Below are 18781 nucleotides of genomic sequence, written 5' to 3'. Positions count from 1 at the left end.
ACAAGCAACTAGGAAGAACGAATCAACTTTGGATGATGGACCTTGAGTTCTCGACTAATTACCAAGTCTAATAGCGACGCGTCAAGTTTTCAACTTTGGGATGCAACATGCTGCTTCCTTTTCATTTTTTCTAGTCAACGACTTGTGCTTTTTCTCATCCCCATCTGCTGTAGACTTCAAGACTTGCAGTTTTCATTTTGAGAGATTATATTCACGCATTTTAAATACGTTTTTAATTTTTTAATATTTTTTACACGTCATTAACACTTGATAGAAAAATATTAAAAATTTAAAAGGTTATGGAAGAAGTAATTTGGGATGTATGAATATAATCTCCCTTCATTTTTTGTAGACGTGACAAATTATTGCACGATTTGTTAACTTGATATGAAATGATACGAAAATAACAAACTTTGGATTAATCTATTAATAAGTTAGGATGTTATTGGATCACCCATTAAAAACTCGACAAGATATCATTTGTTAGATCTAGACATTAGACATGATAATTTTTGGCATAACTCATTAACCTAACATGAAACGAAAAAATTCATTAATGAATCAGATCGTTATCAGATCACCTATTAAGAACTTCTTAAGATAATAGATTTGACATCACATGACATGTTAAGATGATGAATAGGACATAAAAACAACTTAAACATGATAAATATGAACAGTTTGTAAGGCCTAATTTGTCTTTTTCTGATGCTCAGTCAAAACAAAGACCAGTCAACCAAAACATTTCTATTAGGTGATGGGTTGTTCACTACGTTCAACAACCATCACTCATTGTCTTCGTGTCATTATACTAATACTTTGAATTATATTATTGCTACTTCATACAAATTTAATAAACAAAATTAGCCAAAAACAGATGTGAAGGATTTATATACTCTCTAGATCATCTTTGTGAGAATTTCGTAAATCGTTCAATCATGTCTGTTTATCATACATAATGTGGTCAATTTTCGTCATATATTATTTATATGTAATTTTAAATAAAAAAATTACAATAATTTCTGACGTACGATACCCCTTTTGAGTATATTCTTGGATATCCTTTTAGGATATAATTCTAATCCTACTTGAACTGATATACCTATGTTACGGGAACATGCAAGCTATTTTAACTAAGGAGTAAGGAGTAAATTAATTTACAGTTTTTTCAACTTGTTTAAACTAAACATTTGGTACTTTACAAAATTTGATTAAGATGCTTTGATCAATTGTTAACTCAACACTTTTCTACTAATTTAATATACCGGATCCTCTTTGTGAGGATCCTGAGAATCCTCAAATCATGTTCGTTTATTGTACATCGTACGGTTGGAAATCATTTTAAATATTTTTATTTAAAATTAAATAAACAGTATCTGATGAAAATTGACCACACGATGTACGATGACATGATTTGAGGATTTACAGGATCCTTGCAAAGAGGATCCTCATTCTTAATATATATCCACTTAAGTTAGCTAACATCTAATTTCCTACAATCTAGCAATTTTAAATTCATGGCTTTAATGAAAAATATTATTTTAATTAGTTCTTCAATATCGCTAAAAAAGAGTAACTTTTTATTTCTGTTAATTAGTCTATTCCTTCATTAAAAAAAAAGATTAATATTTTCATAAGAAAATTCATTAGTTTGTTAAATTTTTACGTATAGTTATATAAAAAAATGTATTTAAAACTTATGGTACATTTGAAAATAAACATACCGACTTTTGATACATTTATATTCTAAATGTTCCAAGAAACAAAATGTATTAGAAATCCAAATGTAACAAAAAATAAAATGTACCAATATTATAGGTAATCAAACGTACCTCTAATAAAATTGTAGTAATTTTTCAAATTCTTAAAAGAAACAGATATTTAGTCAACCAAATTGAAAAACAAGACACCTATATCAAAACATCCATTTAGCTAAGCCCTAATTAAATTTGACAAACGTTAGCCACTGTCCTTGAATTGCAAGTTAGTACTAAACTCTAACTTAAGCGCTACTTTACCAACAAAAAAAAAGAGAAAAAAACTTAAGCCTTCAAACAAAATGCGAGAAGTGATAATGAGTGTGTGTGTGTATCATACCTTGCAAATAACACTTTTTTACTTTATAAATTTTATAATCAAAATCATTTAATTTGAAAATGATCTTAAATAAAAATCAATCAAAGAAGATCGTTTATGCATTCAAATGTATGAAACAAATTGACAATGTGGTACTAAAAAATATATTTGTGACGAACCTTCTAATTATTTAATACATTTTAATGACTAACCCATTTTTTATGCAAATAATTTTACATAAAATTTATTTTCAAATGAAATTTAAAAAATTAAACGATTTCAACTATAATATTTATACAATAAAAATACTTATTTTCAAAAGCGTGAACTATATTCTAAGCAAGTGATTACAAGTCATCACATTCCCAGAAATAAACCATATGGCCAACTTCACAAGTCATCACATTCCCAGAAATAAACCATATGGCCAACTTCCATTATACAAATGAGGTTTGACCTTAAAGCCAACTACCTCCAAATATCACCATTCACCAATTCAAATCCCATTTCCCAACTCTCTCTCTCTCTCTCTCTTCTCTCTCTCTCTAAAAAATGGAGCAGAGGACCCTAGAGCTCGAACTCATCTCAGCCAAAGACATCAAAGACGTCAACCTCATGTCCAAGATGGACGTATACGCCGTCGTCTCCCTCCAAGGCGACGACGACTCTGGCGGCAAGCAGCAGAAAACCAAGACCAAAGTCGTCCGGGGATGCGGGACCCATCCCACCTGGAACTTCCCCACGAAGTTCGTTCTCGACGAGTACCTAACTCAGCAGAACCGTCTCTTCATCGTCTTCAAGCTCGTCTGCCAGCGCAGCCTCGGCGACAAAGACATCGGCCAGGTCGTCGTCCCCGTTAAGGAGCTTTTTGACTCCGTCAAGGCTGACGCCGCCTCCATGAAGTTCGTCGCTTACCAAGTCAGAAAGCCCTCTGGGAAGCCTAAAGGTGAGCTCAATTTTTCCTACAAATTTGGTGACAAAGTGGCGGCTCCACAGGCTGCGGCGACTGCGGCACCATCGAAGGGTAACGAGCCGGTAACAGCCTATCCGGCGGTTGGACCGTCAGTCCAGCCGATGGTGGGGTACGGTGGATACACCCCTCCAGTTGGCACCTCTGCTGGGCCTCCGCCATCTGGATACGAGTACCAACCGCCGCCGCCTGGATATGGATACCCGCCACCGCCACCAGGATACGGCTACCCGCCACCACCACAGGGATACGGCTACCCGCCACCACCACCGGGGTATGGGTACCCGGGGCCGCCACCTCCGGGGTATGGGTACCCCGCGGTGCAGCAAGCCCAACCGGAAGCAAAGAAGAAGAACAAGTTTGGGATGGGGCTGGGGGCTGGATTGTTAGGGGGAATGCTTGGTGGTTTGTTGATTGGAGATATGGTATCTGGTGGTGGTGGCTGCGGTGGCGGTGGCTGCGGCGGTGGCGGTGGATGTGGTGGTTAGATTTTTGGATGTATATTTTTAACTTTTTGTTTAGAGTACTAAGTTTTCTTGTTGAGTTGTTTTGTTTGTTTGATGGTATCATGCTAAAGTCCGGTCTTGACTTATTGTGTTTACAACATTATTCTGTAAAAATATAAAAGAAGAGATATTAAGTGACATATTAGATTTTCTATAGTTTTGTTTTTGTTTTGTTTTGTTTTTGTTTTTGTTTTTGTCAAAAAAAAATAAATAATATTAAATTCGAATCGAAATGTTTATATCCTCAGCTAACGAGCCTAACGTATATAATCCCACTCGAACGAGCCTCCGTCTTTAAGAACCAATGCCGCCAAGGAGTCTACTGCTCAATTGCCTTCCCTCGGCGAGATCACAATTCTTCAAACACATTGCCAAATTTCCTTCCCAATAATAAGGCAAATAAGTTTTGCACTTTTATTTTCTCCTTCTGCAATTTTTAACCATGATTAAATAAAAGGTAAATTACATTTTACCTCCTTAGGTTGGGGTCGATTTCAATTTCTTACAACATCTTTAAAACATTTCACTTTCATACCTCATCTATTATTTTATTTCAATATAGTACCTCCGTTACATTTTTCATCAATTGATTCATTAAGAGCTGACGTGATTGCCACATTTGTGCTGACGTGGCTGCCACATTTGTACCACGTGACAATTTTTTATTCATTTAAAATATTATAATAATTTACCCTATTTATTATTAAAAAAAAACCTATCTTCTTCCCGAACCCTTCCATTTCCATGCAACCCTAACACCCCCACCTCCCCCGCAACCCCTAAACAACCCTCCCTCCCTTATCTCTCCACGGCCGACGCCCCCGCAACCCCCCCACGCCATCGCGAACTCGTTGGCAACCCATCTTCCCTGACCTTCATCCCTTCCCTCTCCTTCCTCCAAGCTCTGCAACTCTTGCAAGATCTCCCCCTCCTGATTCATTCTCTACCTACCCTGCGATGCCATGATCCATGAGTGCGTCTGGATGTGAGACGCCACTTTCCAGTGACCTTACCACCTCCTGCCACCAGCTCCTCCAAACCCTTGGTCTCCCTCCTAACCCGCACCACAACCCATTTCTCTATCTCACTCCCCAACCTACCCGCCACCACGACAACCGTCACCTTCCTACAACTCGACAGCAAATCAATGTGCACGCCTTACACGATTTCGAATTGAGTTCTCAATCTTTGTCGTGCGTCGTTGGTTTGACTTTGAGGAGGGGCTTGCGGTCAAGGAAAGTGACGGAGAAGGAGAAGTTGAGGTTTTGGTGGTGAAGGGAGGGGACAAAGGTTAGGGAGGTGAAGAGGGAGGAGAGGGAGAATGTGGGGGGTTACGGGGGAGGTGGGGGTAGGGTAGGGGTTGCAAGGGAGGTGAAGATGGTGGAGGAGAGGGAGGTGGGTCGGGGGAAGTTGGGTTCCGGGTTGCATTTTTTTCTTTTTAATAAATAAGGTAAATTATTATAATATTTTAAATGAATAATTTTTTTTGCCACGTGGTACAAATTTGGCATCCACGTCAGTACAAATGTGGCAGCCACATTAGCTCTTAACGGATCAATGGATGAAAATGTAACGGAGGTACTATATTGAAATAAAATAATATGTGAGGTATGAAAGTGAAATGTTATTGTAAGGAATTGAAATCGACCCCAAACCTGAGGGGGTAAAGTGTAATTTACCCTTAAATAAAGGGAATTCTTATTGGCATTCCAAAAATCTCATTCTACACTCTAAACTTTCTATATTTGGAAAGAAAAATACACTTGTGAGGAGTGTAGAATGTGATTTTTAGAGTGCCAATAACACTTCTCTAAATAAATTAAAAGGTAATTATTAATGAACAAATACAATGAGAAATCGCCTAAGGAGAAATTAAAAGTGTACAAATCATACCCTTAATTAATTAAGAATAATGGTTTTCTGGTGGAGAGCTGATACGTCCAAGTATCCAGAACGCACAGAGAATTCCGGCATGAAAGCAGGTGATAGATACTGCCACCACCTGTCCTTGACCAAATTTCCAAAACCCATTATAAAATGCTCAATTTGGATAAGAGTAGTGTTATTCATACATTGTTTTTTATCTTTTACATATCCATAATAATTTTTTATCGTCAACTCGAATGAATTAGAGATAATCAAATAATATAAATTAACAAATGATGTGTTGAAAGTAAAAAAGTGTATGTGGCTCACCCTTAAAAGCAAGTCCACCCATAAAAAATGAGCTGACCCAAAGTCCATTTAATTCTCTCAAATGAATAGTAATTGACGTGATTGAACAGTAATTGGCAAAAAATAACTCATCTTAATCACTGACATCTTAATGAAGACTTTAGATTAAATAATATACATGGCATGTACGTATCTAGTAACCTTGAGAATCATCGTCATGAATTCTCTCTTGTGCTTGGCCCTTGTTTCTCTAATTTGCAATGTTATTATTTGTTCGTTATGATGGTCATATTGAGTTGATAATACATGTAGTGTGCTTTAACACATCGAAATATTTTTATCTTCCAACTGTAGGTGTGATTGTGTGAGGCTTTACCAAATATACAAATCTGCAAAACACATTAATTATAGGGTAACTTTGGATGCAGTCCCTATTTATCAACGTTCTTGATTGAAATCTTGTTGGTTTTCGATTTTTTATTGAAATCCTTGAAATTAATGCAAATTCTATGTAGGTTATTATAATTTTTAAATTAAAATTTGATATTTGTAATTATTTATATTAATGAGATTTTAAATAAAATCCGTAATTTATTGAAAATATTAAAAGAAATTATACTTAAATAAAACCCATGATTTGTCATTACTTATATTAATGGCGTTGTACATACAAAAAATTGGTAATTTTTACATGAAGCATTTTATATACAAAAAGTGGGTACATTTTGTACAAAAAAGGTGATACGTTTTATATAATAGGTACATTTCATATAAAAAAACAATGGGTACATTTTACACAAAAGAGATGGTACTTACAAAAAAAAAAAATGGGTACATTTTACATATAACAAAGTGATACATTTTTAAAGACAAATGGGTACATTATTAATAAATTATGGGTACAAATAAAATGTCAAAAAAATATGAGTGCAAATAAAAGTTTGAAAAATATGGACACAAAAACAAATCAATATATGGGTACAAACTAAAATTGCTTAGAGATTTGGCACAATTTTAAAAAAAGGTTGCAAATTAAAATGTGACACACCCCGACCTGGAATGTCCACCTGGACTCCGAATCGAGTTCTGCTGGCTGACACCTGGAAGGTGACGAAACCATAAAGTGTAGTGATGTGAAAAATGTGAATAAATTTAAACCTAAAACTGCCTAAATATAAGAGTGCGCTTGTGAGTGGGAATGAACTCATTTCACACATGATGTTAGAGCTGTTGGAAAATATTAGTATTTATGTTTATTTTAGTATTTGGGTTTTCTAATAAGTTATTCACAATGTAGTTTCTTCGGATTTTGTAGCCGTTCCGGCATTATCAGTTAGTTTAATAATATTCCTATTATTTTGTTAGTCTCATTTGTTGCGTACTCTGATATTCAAGTTAAGTCAAGTCAAGTCAAGTCAAGTTCGCCAGTCAAGTAAAGTCAAGTCAAGTTTGCATGCCTACCAGTCTACCTAACGGAGCCAGTTCGCATCTGCTTGTTTGCAAACCCATGTCGTATACCACCATGAGTTTGACGGGGGGTGTTAGAGAATATTAGTATTTATGTTTATTTTAGTATTTGGATTTTCTAATAAGTTATTCACAGTGTAGTCTTTTAGGGTTTTGTAGCCGTTCCGGCATTCTCAGTTAGTTTAATAATATTCCTATTATTTTGTTAGTCTCGTTCGTTGCGCACTCTGATATTCAACTAGAGCATAAGTAAAATACAGTAAAGTAGGATGAGAATTATACCGTCGGTGTAATTCCCACAACAAAATTTTTCTAGAAACCCTCATCGATACGAAAGCTCTGCCACTAATACCCTGGAGGGGCGAAAAACAAGGGTGAGTGGGCCTGAAAATAAAGCTTTGTAAAACCATTTTGAAAACATAATAACCCCTCGCCTTAAAAACAAGTATAGTTTCCAAAATATACATACTACGTATAGTAAGAAAATACCTACCGTGTGCACAATCTCAAGAATTCAATACGGTACAATATTTTGTAACTAAGTGCATAATGTCAGTAATCGTATAATCTCGCATAAGCAAACATATTATAATGAGTGCTCATCGACACATGCTGGCACACGAGTTCATGCAGAGATATTCTAACATGAACAGGACTGGGTGTAACAATAAGATATGCTCTTGTACTAAAATCACGTGAAGACTGACGTTATGCATAGCACATACGAGCCCTAATTGCCTATATCAATCTAGGACATGACTGGCACCTACAATGGATCCAAAGTGAACGTACGGTGCGATGTGCACATACACGTGAAAGACTGACCCTGGCCCGGGCGAGTACTAACACTGGTGTAGCAAATGATGAACAGATAACACAATATAGTCATGCCATAGTGATTCGATAGTTCTAATCAACATAATATCATTCATAGCCGTAAATATAATTATGGCATCAATAATAATACTCAAACCTGTGCATCCCGTAGGACGTGTCATAACTTCATAATTTTTATCAATGTGCTAAATCTTATAAGCATCACGCTAATCTAGGCGTATTGTAGAAAACTCTTTATCAAATGTATAAATGGATACTAACAATTATATACATATATATATATGCTATATAAAAGAAAATACCCACTCATTGTTACTTGCGAGGTCGCAACCATTCGGACATGAGAAGCCGAAGTTTCCGATAGTAATCATACCTAAGCATAATATTGGGATCCATTAGTAAAACTCAATTAAAACGTTTAATTTGGAGAAATGGACGACAGATTCGGAATCAACATGTCGAAATACGCTAAGGAGGGTCCTAGGTAAATTTTCCTAAAAAGTCAACGAAAAGTCAACTAAGATGCCCCAGTGGTCAACTATGTTAAAACTTCAAAATTTCACTAAATGGATGTCAAAAACAGACTCAGTATGTCGAAATTAGCCTACGAGGGTTTCCGAGAAATTTACGAAAAGTCAACACAAGGAAAATTCCAAAGAATATTCCTAGAATATTCTAAGCCCAACTTCGGAAATCGGCCAACTGGGGCATTGGCCCAAAGGTTTGGACCAAAAGAATATGGGCCGAGTTTTGGGCTTAAGGCCCTTTTTTTCCCTCTTCTTCTTCTTATTCGATCAGTTGCCTTTGCAACTGCTGGAACCTGGAAAAAGACAGCCGAAACTCTGACCAACCCAAAAACTTAACTAAACCTTGCCTTCCTATATATCAAATTGAAGCTCGGAGAACAAGGAATCGAAATATACCATTGGATTCCTCGACCATGGACAGAGCTGTCCGGAAAACAGCTCGAAGTCGCCGGATATCTCACAGGAAACTGAGGAAAAATCCCCCGTGCCATCTCTGCATCAAAACGTTGCTAAAACACCTCAAATTTTCCTAATTGTACACCAAAACGAGATTTAAGAAGTTTTGGGGATTTTTGAGGCTCGCCTTTGCAAGGAATGGCGAGTACTCGTCGGAGTTCGAGAGGTTAGGTGGTTCGGTGTTACTGTGCATGGGGAGTGCAGAGAGAGTTTGAGATTAGAAAGTCTTAGAGAGTTTAAGATGGGAGACAAGTTATGGCTGTCGACGGTGGTATCTCTGTGACAAAGGATCTCGTCGGAGTACGATGAGGTGGTGGCGTTGTGACCTTTGTACAGAGAGAAAGGCAAGAGAAAGAAAGAAGTTGTGAGAAGATAGAGCTGAGGGATTAGAGGGAAGGGATGATGTGGCAACAAGAGAGTGGAGAGTGAGATGGGGGATAGTTGACAAATGAGAGAGAGTCCCAAGAGATGGGGAGACATGAAAGAGGGGTAGAGGAATAGGACATGGGCCCCACATGGCACATAGCCCAATCCATGACAAAGATGAAATAGGAATAAAATATCCGTAAATGTAAAATTAGTAAAACACCCTTCAAGTTTGTAGTTTACTAAAATTTTAATCGTAGCTCCGATTTCAATTTCGTTTGTGCCTACGCGTTCATACCGTCGAGTCCTTAGAGAATACGATAAAATAGAAGTTCGTACACGTCACGAAAAGATGGTCAACAAAAGTCAACAATCTCACCTCTATGGCATTTTCGTCAAATCACTCTTTTAAAATTTATAAAATCGTAAAATTAGGGATGGGTTGTCACAAAATGGGTACAAACTAAAAATAAAAATATATGATACAAAATTTAGCCATCAATATAAATATATCAAATGTAATGTTTCTAACACTAAATGATAAAAATAAAATTTAATTATCTTGATATGTAAAACATTTTATTATTGAAATAATTAATGATGTTTATTAAAACCAAGGGACATTGATTAAAATTTGAAAATGAATAAGGTTTCAATCAATGGAGTTGAAAAAAAGAAGGATGAGAACCTAATTTCTCCTTAATTATATTGGTAATTGGTAAAGTTAATGGAGCTTTAGCGTAGGGGTGGGCACTTGAAACCGAAAACCTAAACCGAAATACAAACCAAATCGGACCACATCGAATGGTTTGGTTTTGCGGTTTTGAAATGGTTGCGATTTTGAAACCGAACCGCAGTGTAGAAAATTGTTTGGTTTCGGTTTTGGCTTTTGAAAACCTCACCGAAACCGAAACCGCACCTCAAATTAAATGTCGTGTTTTAATTGGTTGTTTGTTAGAGTTCATACATTTAGTATGAACTCAACCACACTAGAATGTCATCCATTTCCACCCCTATTCGATAGACTTTCAAATTATCCCTCAATCCTCATCGGTTTCCATCTCTCAAAACTCATCTGATATTCGACGACCTTAGTGCATTGCTCTTGCTCGCTGCTTGTATCCCTCTCGGTCTCAGCAAAAACTCTGAATATCCTTCCCCTTCACAGAAGCTTTGCAACACCCAAACCCTAACATTCAAAATGCTTAATTATATCAATACATCAGCTTTCTGTAGAAACTAGAAAGCTGATTCGTTTAATGAGGATACATTTATATATATGTACTTGTTGATTATTTTTCTCAAGTTATAACCCTCATCAAGCTTGGCATCTTCAATCTTTCAAATAATAAGCCACAACACCCCATTTGAGGTGCTTTTTCCTGCTTATAAAGTCTATCATTTGTGCAATTAACTAGCTAGGCTAAGCTAGTTGATTATATACCATTCTCCCATACCATTTTCTTGCTGTGATCAAATGTACATGAGAGAGTAGGGAGAGCAGTAAAGAAAAGAATGCTCATGTGGGTTGGTTAGTTAATGTATTGTGTAGAAAATAAGACCGTCTTATGCGTAAATAGGTGTAAATTTTAAATTATATATTTTTTCACAAAAATCGAACCGCAACCGTTTGAAACTGCACCGAATCGAACCAAACATTTTGATTTCATTTCGGTTTTGGCTTCAAAACCGCATCAAATCGCACCGCAAAAAGTTTCGGTTTCGGTTGCGGTTTCATTCAAAACCGCACCGAACCGAACTGTGCCCACCCCTAGTTTAAAGTATTTGTGGCAGCGACATCATAGAACTTTAGAAGAATAGATCAATTATGCAGGCTAGGTTGCCGGAGTGAAAGTTAAGTTGTTGATGAGAGATGCAAGCCTAACAACGCTAAAACGTTGGGTATTTGTCCAACTATTTAAAACATAATGCAGTGCTATTCATACATTCTTTTTTATTTTTTACACTCTTATGTTAATTTTTGTCCATTGATATAGTTTAAATCATTTGATCTGATAATCAGAACTGAAAAGAAGTGTGGGAAAAATAAAAATAAATGTAGATAAACACTACCCAAAACTTAAAGCTACATGTCAAATTTTATTGGTCAAACATATCAAGTTAGCCGTGTACCGGATGCACCCAAAAATTTCTCCCATATGGGCATGAGATTGACCAACTATTTAAATTGATGAGACTTCGTCATTCCATATCTTGGACTGCAAAGACGGATCAATAATAATATTATTCTAACATAAAGTTTTTACAACAGGAACAAGTAATCAACATTGGAATTTACAATTTTTACTTGGTTTATCAGGGCCGGCCCTGTAACTAAAAAGTTATAGAGAAAAATTAAAAAAAAAAAAATCCTAATGTCATGAACTCAAGTATTTGGCTTCAGCACCGGCGACAATTTTTCTTAATCTCTTCATATTTGTAGTCGCACTCTCCTTTGGTGGACAAGATTTTTGTAGCGGTTATGTTTACTTAAAGCAGCGACATTTGTTCAAATTTGAGGTGGCACCAAAAACAAGTTTGTGCACCAAAAATATAACATGTTAGTGCACCAAAAATAAGTTTGTTTGAGCGGACATAAGTGTTTCCTATCTGTTCGTGGCAGGAATTTCCGTCGGGGATGTTTCCTGGCCGACGAGCACACAGCTCCCCTGGAGGTTGGCGCCGGTTGAGGGCTGCTGTAGGGCTTCTGCTTCGTTTTCGGGCGTTGTCGGGCAAGTCTCGTCGGGCAAGTCTCGTCGGGCAAGACTCTTCGGGCAAGGCTCTTCAGGCAAGGCTGAAAGAGAAGGACATCGTTAACTTTGAGAGGTGCCTTTGTGGGGCCTTAGGTGTAGGCCTTGAGGCTCACAATCAAGGTTAACATTTAGGTGCTCAGGCGTGCCACTGCCATCTTTAGCATGACAGATGTAAAATGGTTGTCGTGCTTTAGTTGTATATATGTATGTATCCAAGAAACTGTGTTAGTTATAACAGGTGCCTTTGTGGGGCCTTAGGTGTAGGCCTTGAGGCTTCCCATAAATAACTAAACCAGGGCTCGAACACATCATATTTGTTCTCGCGATTATAGGAGTTCTCTAACTATTATACTTCTGATTACCCGAATCCAAGAAGTAGAATGAACCCAAATAGGTGCCTTTGTAGGGCCTTAGGTGTAGGCCTTGAGGCTTCCCATCAGAGTTCATTCTTATACTTAGACTCTTTAGATCGCTGAACGGAATGAATCCAAATAGATGCCTTTGTGGGGCCTTAGGTGTAGGCCTTGAGGCTTTCCATTAGAATCCATTCCATGCTCAAGCGTTCTATGATAATCATGATATAATAGAAAGAAAACTAGAAGGTAGGTTGATTACTTTCGCCCCAAGTAACTTCGGACTTCTCGTGTATCAAGGACTGTCGTGGATGGGTTAAGTCCACATAAGGTTCTTTTTTATGCCTTGAGACCAAGGACTTTTAACTGATCAGATTTACATGCCCGAGGGCTTAGGACTTGGACCTGGTTAGAACACTGACGATATATTCAAATCGGATTCAAGTACTGAGAAAGCCTTTTAATAGTCATGTTGCTAGAAATAACTTGCATATAACTGGAAGTATATAACATATTGAAAAGACAAAACCAAAGCAAAGAAGGTCGGGCAAGGTTAAACCTTATCGGGTAAGGTTGCTCGTCTTGCAGGTTCCTATCTTTGTAGTTTTGTCAAAGGGCTTGAAAGCTTAGAGGGGTAGAGAGAAAGAGATTACAAAAGATGAATCGATACTACAACAAGGTTGAACAAGGTAGCAGAGTTATTACAAAAGGTTGAAGATAGGGTTATCCCGAGAGGGATGAAGGCTTGTCCCGAAAGGGATGAAGGCTGATTACAGCTTTGTTTTGAAGGCAAATCTGGCTTTGAGCAGAGTTTGTGTTTGCATTTGTTTGTTTGATTGAGTGTCCTTAATCCTGGATTTTCTTTCTTCTTATATAGACAACTCGGCTTGGCCTTTGGTAGCAGCAGCTTTGCCCGAATGCGGTTTGAGGGTGATGACTCATCAGCTATATTACATGTAATGCCACCATAAAGTACTTTATTGGCTGTGTAACTGAGCAGTCTACACCACTTGGCCTTTGGGTAGGTAAGCAAGTGGTCTTCATGAACTGCACCGAGTCAGAAAAGGCCATTCCCTGCCTTCTGGGCTTTGACTGGGCTTCGGCTATCTTCCCTTTCGGGCCTCCTTTTGGGCCAACTCCTTTCTTGAGCCCAAAGTTAACTTTTAATCCAAACAGTGCCCCCTTCAATCAATATTTAGCCTGGAATTCCAGGCGCCAATACTGATTGAAAAAGCTCTTTATAAAACCCACGAATCCCTTGTGGTTGAACTCCTCGATCCCCTGTATTCCTAACAAGAAATCCTTTTCTAAGTTTTTGCCCTCGTCATCTTCCTTAGTATTCCTTTCTCAAACTCCTTCAAATGACTGCGGAATCTAGCCAAACCCAGCCCTATTACGAATCTGGCGAAGGAATCGCCACTCTGCGTCGTCTACTCAATGGGCTGCATCGACCTCGGGCAGGTCTGCACTTCGAGCTTTTCTTTGAGGTGCATGGGGTACAATCATTGGGTCCTGCCTGGATTTCTCGGGTCCCTTCAGTGGTGGAGAGCAACATGCCTAGAGATAACTGGTTTTCCCCAAATCCCTATTCGGCTAGGTCGGGCATCTCTTCTTCCAAATGGTCATCATATCGTCGGGGCTTTCCTATGATGAATGACCCTGCCTGGGCTCAATGGATTGATGATTTAGAGCCTACTTTTAAGAGGAAATGGATGAATAATGGAATTTATGAGTTAATCATGCTTTCGAAGACCACTATTATTCCCAAGCCCGAACTGCTTGTTTCTGCCCTCATTTTCTGGAATTCGGGCACAAATACCTTTGACTTCCGTATGGGCCCCATGTCTCCCACAATTCTTGACATGGCTCAAGTTTTCGGTTGAAGGCCCTCGGGCAGGATAGTGGACGTTACTCAAGATTGGGTTCAGTCCTCTGCCACTGGAAGCTCAAGTTCTTCAGCTGCCTTCCTCTCTTTGAACTATAACTCTACAACTTTCAAGAGTTATGGGACCTCCTTCAAAGGATTCATCCCCTTCGTAAATGAGAATTTTGGGGTGGGCTCACCTCGGGTTGATAAAGATCAAGAGCACATGTATTTCCTTTTATACTGGCTCAACAAGCACATCTTCCCCAACAAATCTAAAGGGGTGAGGGTTGAATGGATCCCCCTAGTAGAAGCTTTCCATAACTTTGATGACGTAGCTACAGGTCCATTCTTTCTTTCCCATCTTTATCATCTTCTTTTTGAAATGACTCAAGGTGAGCCATTTGAGACCAATTTGAATGGACCAATATGGATGATACAAACTTGGCTTCAATGGTACTTTCCGGAATTTCGGGCTGCTAATCTGGAGTTCCCTAAGGGTGTGGCCGCTGCTCGAATCCTGGCTGAAGCTGCCCTTATAGATCATTCCACTTTTGCCTGCTTCTATTTCTTCAGAGTTTGCAGGACTCGGTCAGATTTAGAATGGGGTGCGTCGGTCCTAAGAAGATATCCTTGGTTTTCTGACCAAGTCTTTCAAGATGCCCTTGGCGAGGATGCTATTCCCTTTTGCAGGGAGAAATTTATTAGTTGCATTCAATCGATAGACCTGGCCTGGGGAGTTCGGGGCAATAGATATGACCGAGGCTTGGAAGTGTACCATCATAACTTCTGCAGCAGGCAGTTAGGATTTAGACAGGCCATTCCTGTCCCGTTCTTCGACTCTGTCCATTGTGGCACTTCATTCCGGTTACCAACTCCATCTGAAGTGACATTCCGAGCTGCCCGACGCAGTCTTGACGTAATGAGTCAAGCAGCCCGAAAGTCCATCATTCTTAATTTTGAGTGCACCTCGCTCTTCTCTTCTTGGTGGGAAGACAAATGGACCAAGAAGTATGGAGGAGATTTGAAAGAAACTCACGATCGCCTTTTCAACCAACTTTCACTTAAGTCATATCCTGGCTCGGGCGAACTTGAAAATTGGAAGGAGATGATTCAAGAGAAGAATCGGTTACTTCTGATAGGTACTTCTCTTTCAATTTGATTTTGCTTCCCTTCTGAAGTTGTTTTATCCTGACTTTTGTTGAATTCTGCAGCTCCAGCGGATGTTGAATCGGAAATTATTGAATCCGAGGATGATTCTGCTGATGCTGCAATTCTTCATGGAGCTGCCGCAGAAGCCAGGAGACGAGAAGCTGGGGAGGGTGCAGATGTTTCAGAATCCTTTGGGGATTCATAAGCTGAAGAAACACCTGAGGCACTTATCAAAGCACCTAAGCGAAAGAAAGCGGCGGTGACTAAGACTTCAGATCCTGATCCAATACCTCTACCTAAAACCACCCGACCAACTCTTACTAGAAAAAGTAAGAGAGCAAGAACTACCGCTCCTCCCAAGTCATCAGCCCCATTAGTTCCTGAGGCAGGCAGAAAGAAGCAACAATCCTCAAGTGAGTTTCTGTTTTTCTTCAAACTGTTACCTTTCCCACTTATCTGATTGTCTCCTTCATCGGCAAACAGGACCCCAAGCATCTAAAAGACCCATCCTTGCTTCTAAGGAGGAACCATTAAGAGCTGCAATGCTCAAAAAGGCCGAGGAACTGCAAAATACTGCCCTCAGAGAACTTGAGGTATGATATATTATTTTTCTTTTAGGCCTCTTCTTGCTCTTATATAACTCTAAATCTGATTATTTGACTCAGGCCGCAAGAAAGGAAAAACTCTCTCCGCCCGAAGCCTCTACACAATTTTCTCGAGAGACAAGCCTACCTCATTCTCAGGTCGACCCTGCAGAGGTGAATTTTCTTTTCTTCTAATTCTTGGATAATTTTCTAACTTCTGGACCTAATGTCTGAATATTGTTAGGCTGGAGCATCCGCTTCTTTGCCTTGTCATGGCCCTCTTATGAGGTCCATGACCTCTTCTACTGCTCTGGATGCAACCTCTTCTTCTCAATTTGATCCATCCACATGAGTTATGCTGCACTTCGTGGATGAAAATAGTAACTTGGTGAGTCGCATATTCCATATTGAACTTCTGCGCATTGCTTCCCAACTAACTTTTACTTATGTTCTCCACAACCTTCTCCAGTATATGAGCCACCCCCTTCAATAGTGGTTCCAGATAATGAACCCATAGTCCCTGAGATCCCTGTAGCTTCAGAGGTAGCAATCTCGTGGGTGTTTGCTTGCCCGACAGTTGATAAACCTCTTTCTCCTCCTCAAGACCAAACTCAGGTATGGGAGTATTCTCTCATTGTTCTTTCCCTTAGGCTCTATTTACTGACAATTACTGCTATCTCTGGGTACTTCTAGGGTACTGGTACAGGTTCAGGTGCAGCTCATCACTCTCTTGCTGGTGGTGCTGGTGATGCTGGTGGTGAGGACCCTTCCCGCCAACCAAGAATTAGTCTTCTTCCTGGTGAAACCCCAGGGCTGAGTCAGGTGTATTTCATCGCTCCAAATCTTCTTTTGCCTCAAACCATATTCAAATTGTCTTGACCTGGTCTTTTGGCTTTCTACAGCAAGCTTCAGGAGAAACTTTTCCCCCCCATCTGGTCCGCAAATCAAAGCGCTCCCATCCTCACTCTTCTGGAGGTACTATGATTCCCCCTTCTGGAATTGAGCAGGTCGGGCAGGCAGAAATTGCCCCCTCAATGGGCATTCCTTCATTAGAGGAAGCTGCAGTGCAGGATTCTCTTTCTTTCACACCTCCATGCCCTGCTAAGTTGCCCAGACTGTTCGAAGCACTTGGACGGCTTGAGACGCGGTTGAAATCCTCAAGACAATATTCAGCTACCCCCATTTCTTCAGAGCAAAAGCGAGTCCTTCAGGAATGGGCAAGGAAGGACTTCACTGCTTAATTCAGCCTCAGGGCTCTTTGTGATTTGGAGAAGATCATAACTGAGTCTTTCAAAACCGGTCAGCTATCAAAGTCTCAACATGATTCTTTTCTATCCTTCTTTGAGAACTTGAGAGCCCTTAGGGAACAATACCAGAGAGCGGACAGACAGGCTAATCGGGCAAAATGTTTCATGGAGAAAGAATCAAGCACCTCTGCTCAAATTGATCGGAGGATGGCAGAAAGCTTACAGACAAAAGAAAGGGTCAGAGTTGTCACTTCTAAAATCCAAGAGCTGGAGGAACAATTGGTTGCCCTCAAAGCAGAACAAGCAACTCTTCTAGATACCCTTGAAAATCAAATTGAGGGGGTGGAGAAGTCAAATTCGGAGTTAGAGCATGCCCGGTCTCAACTTGTGAATATCCATACTGTTTTGGCCGAACCCAGTAGGATATTTACCATTATGCAAACATATCATTCCCGAATAATCACCCTATGTGAAGATGTAAATTTTTTAGAATAGAATGATTTGTAACTCTTCTTTTATTGGAATGAACATGTAATTTGCTTCTTGCTCTGCTCTTTGATACTGCTTGTATTGACTTTGGGCAATTCTTTGCCCCCCCTTTAATCCTCTTTCTTCTTTTGCCCTGGCTAACACCAATCTTAGGACCTGATCTTGGTCCCTTGATCCCCTTCATGGCACTTTATTCATGCAAAGGTGCTGGGACAACCTGGGCCCTTCTCTTTCCCTGCAATACCAAATGGTGACCCCGCCTCTTGTAAAATGAGGTTGATCATATTGATAGGAGCCTCAGGGAAAGGGTTAGTATCCACCATCATACTGGCTTGGGGCGAATCAAGCAACAGCTTTCCCTTCACTATAAGATCTTGTATCCAGTCCCTAAACTGGACACAATTAACTATGGAATGGTTGAAGGTATAGTGCACCTTGCAATACTTTTTCCCCCTGAGTTCTTCCGGTTTAGGCATTTTCTTAGTATTGTCGGGCAAGATTACTCTTGCCCGTACCAGCTCCTCATAGATCTCAGGTGTCTTAGATAGATCGAACGAATATCTCTGGTACTTGGGTGGTTTTATGGGGACAAAACCACCATCGTTCATTACGACCTTCTGATCATTGACAGGCTGGACTAGCCTCTTTACCGTCAATGGTTTGAAAGGTGTGGTCATCTAAGCGGCACACACATCTACATCTTCTTCATCACGGTCATCCTCATGCTCTGGCCTGGCTTCTCCTACTTCCACCCGATGAATTGCAGCCTTACTTTTGTAGAAAGGAGGAACTTTGGAAGTGTGCTTCACTTGTTGCTCTTCTTGCAACAACCTCTCATACTTCGTGGCAGCAATCACCAATTCTTGCAGCTCATTAAACTGTGCATCATAAAATCTTTTCCTCAAAGGCAATTTCAAAGCCCTTTGAGCAATCGATATGAGCTGCGCTTGGTTGACGGG

At 39.4% G+C, this 18781-nt stretch overlaps 1 protein-coding gene across 1 annotated transcript; it reads left to right on the top strand.

The window, feature by feature from the left end:
- Nucleotides 1-2506: 2506 nt before the first annotated feature.
- Nucleotides 2507-3708, top strand: LOC103416786 (protein SRC2-like). Its single transcript, XM_008355009.4, has one exon. It carries the CDS (start codon nucleotides 2629-2631, stop codon nucleotides 3532-3534), a length of 906 nt encoding a protein of 301 aa, XP_008353231.3. The 5' UTR covers nucleotides 2507-2628; the 3' UTR covers nucleotides 3535-3708.
- The last annotated feature ends 15073 nt before the right edge of the window (nucleotides 3709-18781 follow it).

This window comes from Malus domestica, chromosome 16 (genome assembly GCF_042453785.1).
Source record: "Malus domestica chromosome 16, GDT2T_hap1".
In the NCBI taxonomy this organism is placed as follows: Eukaryota; Viridiplantae; Streptophyta; class Magnoliopsida; order Rosales; family Rosaceae; genus Malus; species Malus domestica.
The sequence above is the reverse complement of the archived record's forward strand: the minus strand, read 5'-3'. Positions and strand labels throughout refer to the sequence as shown.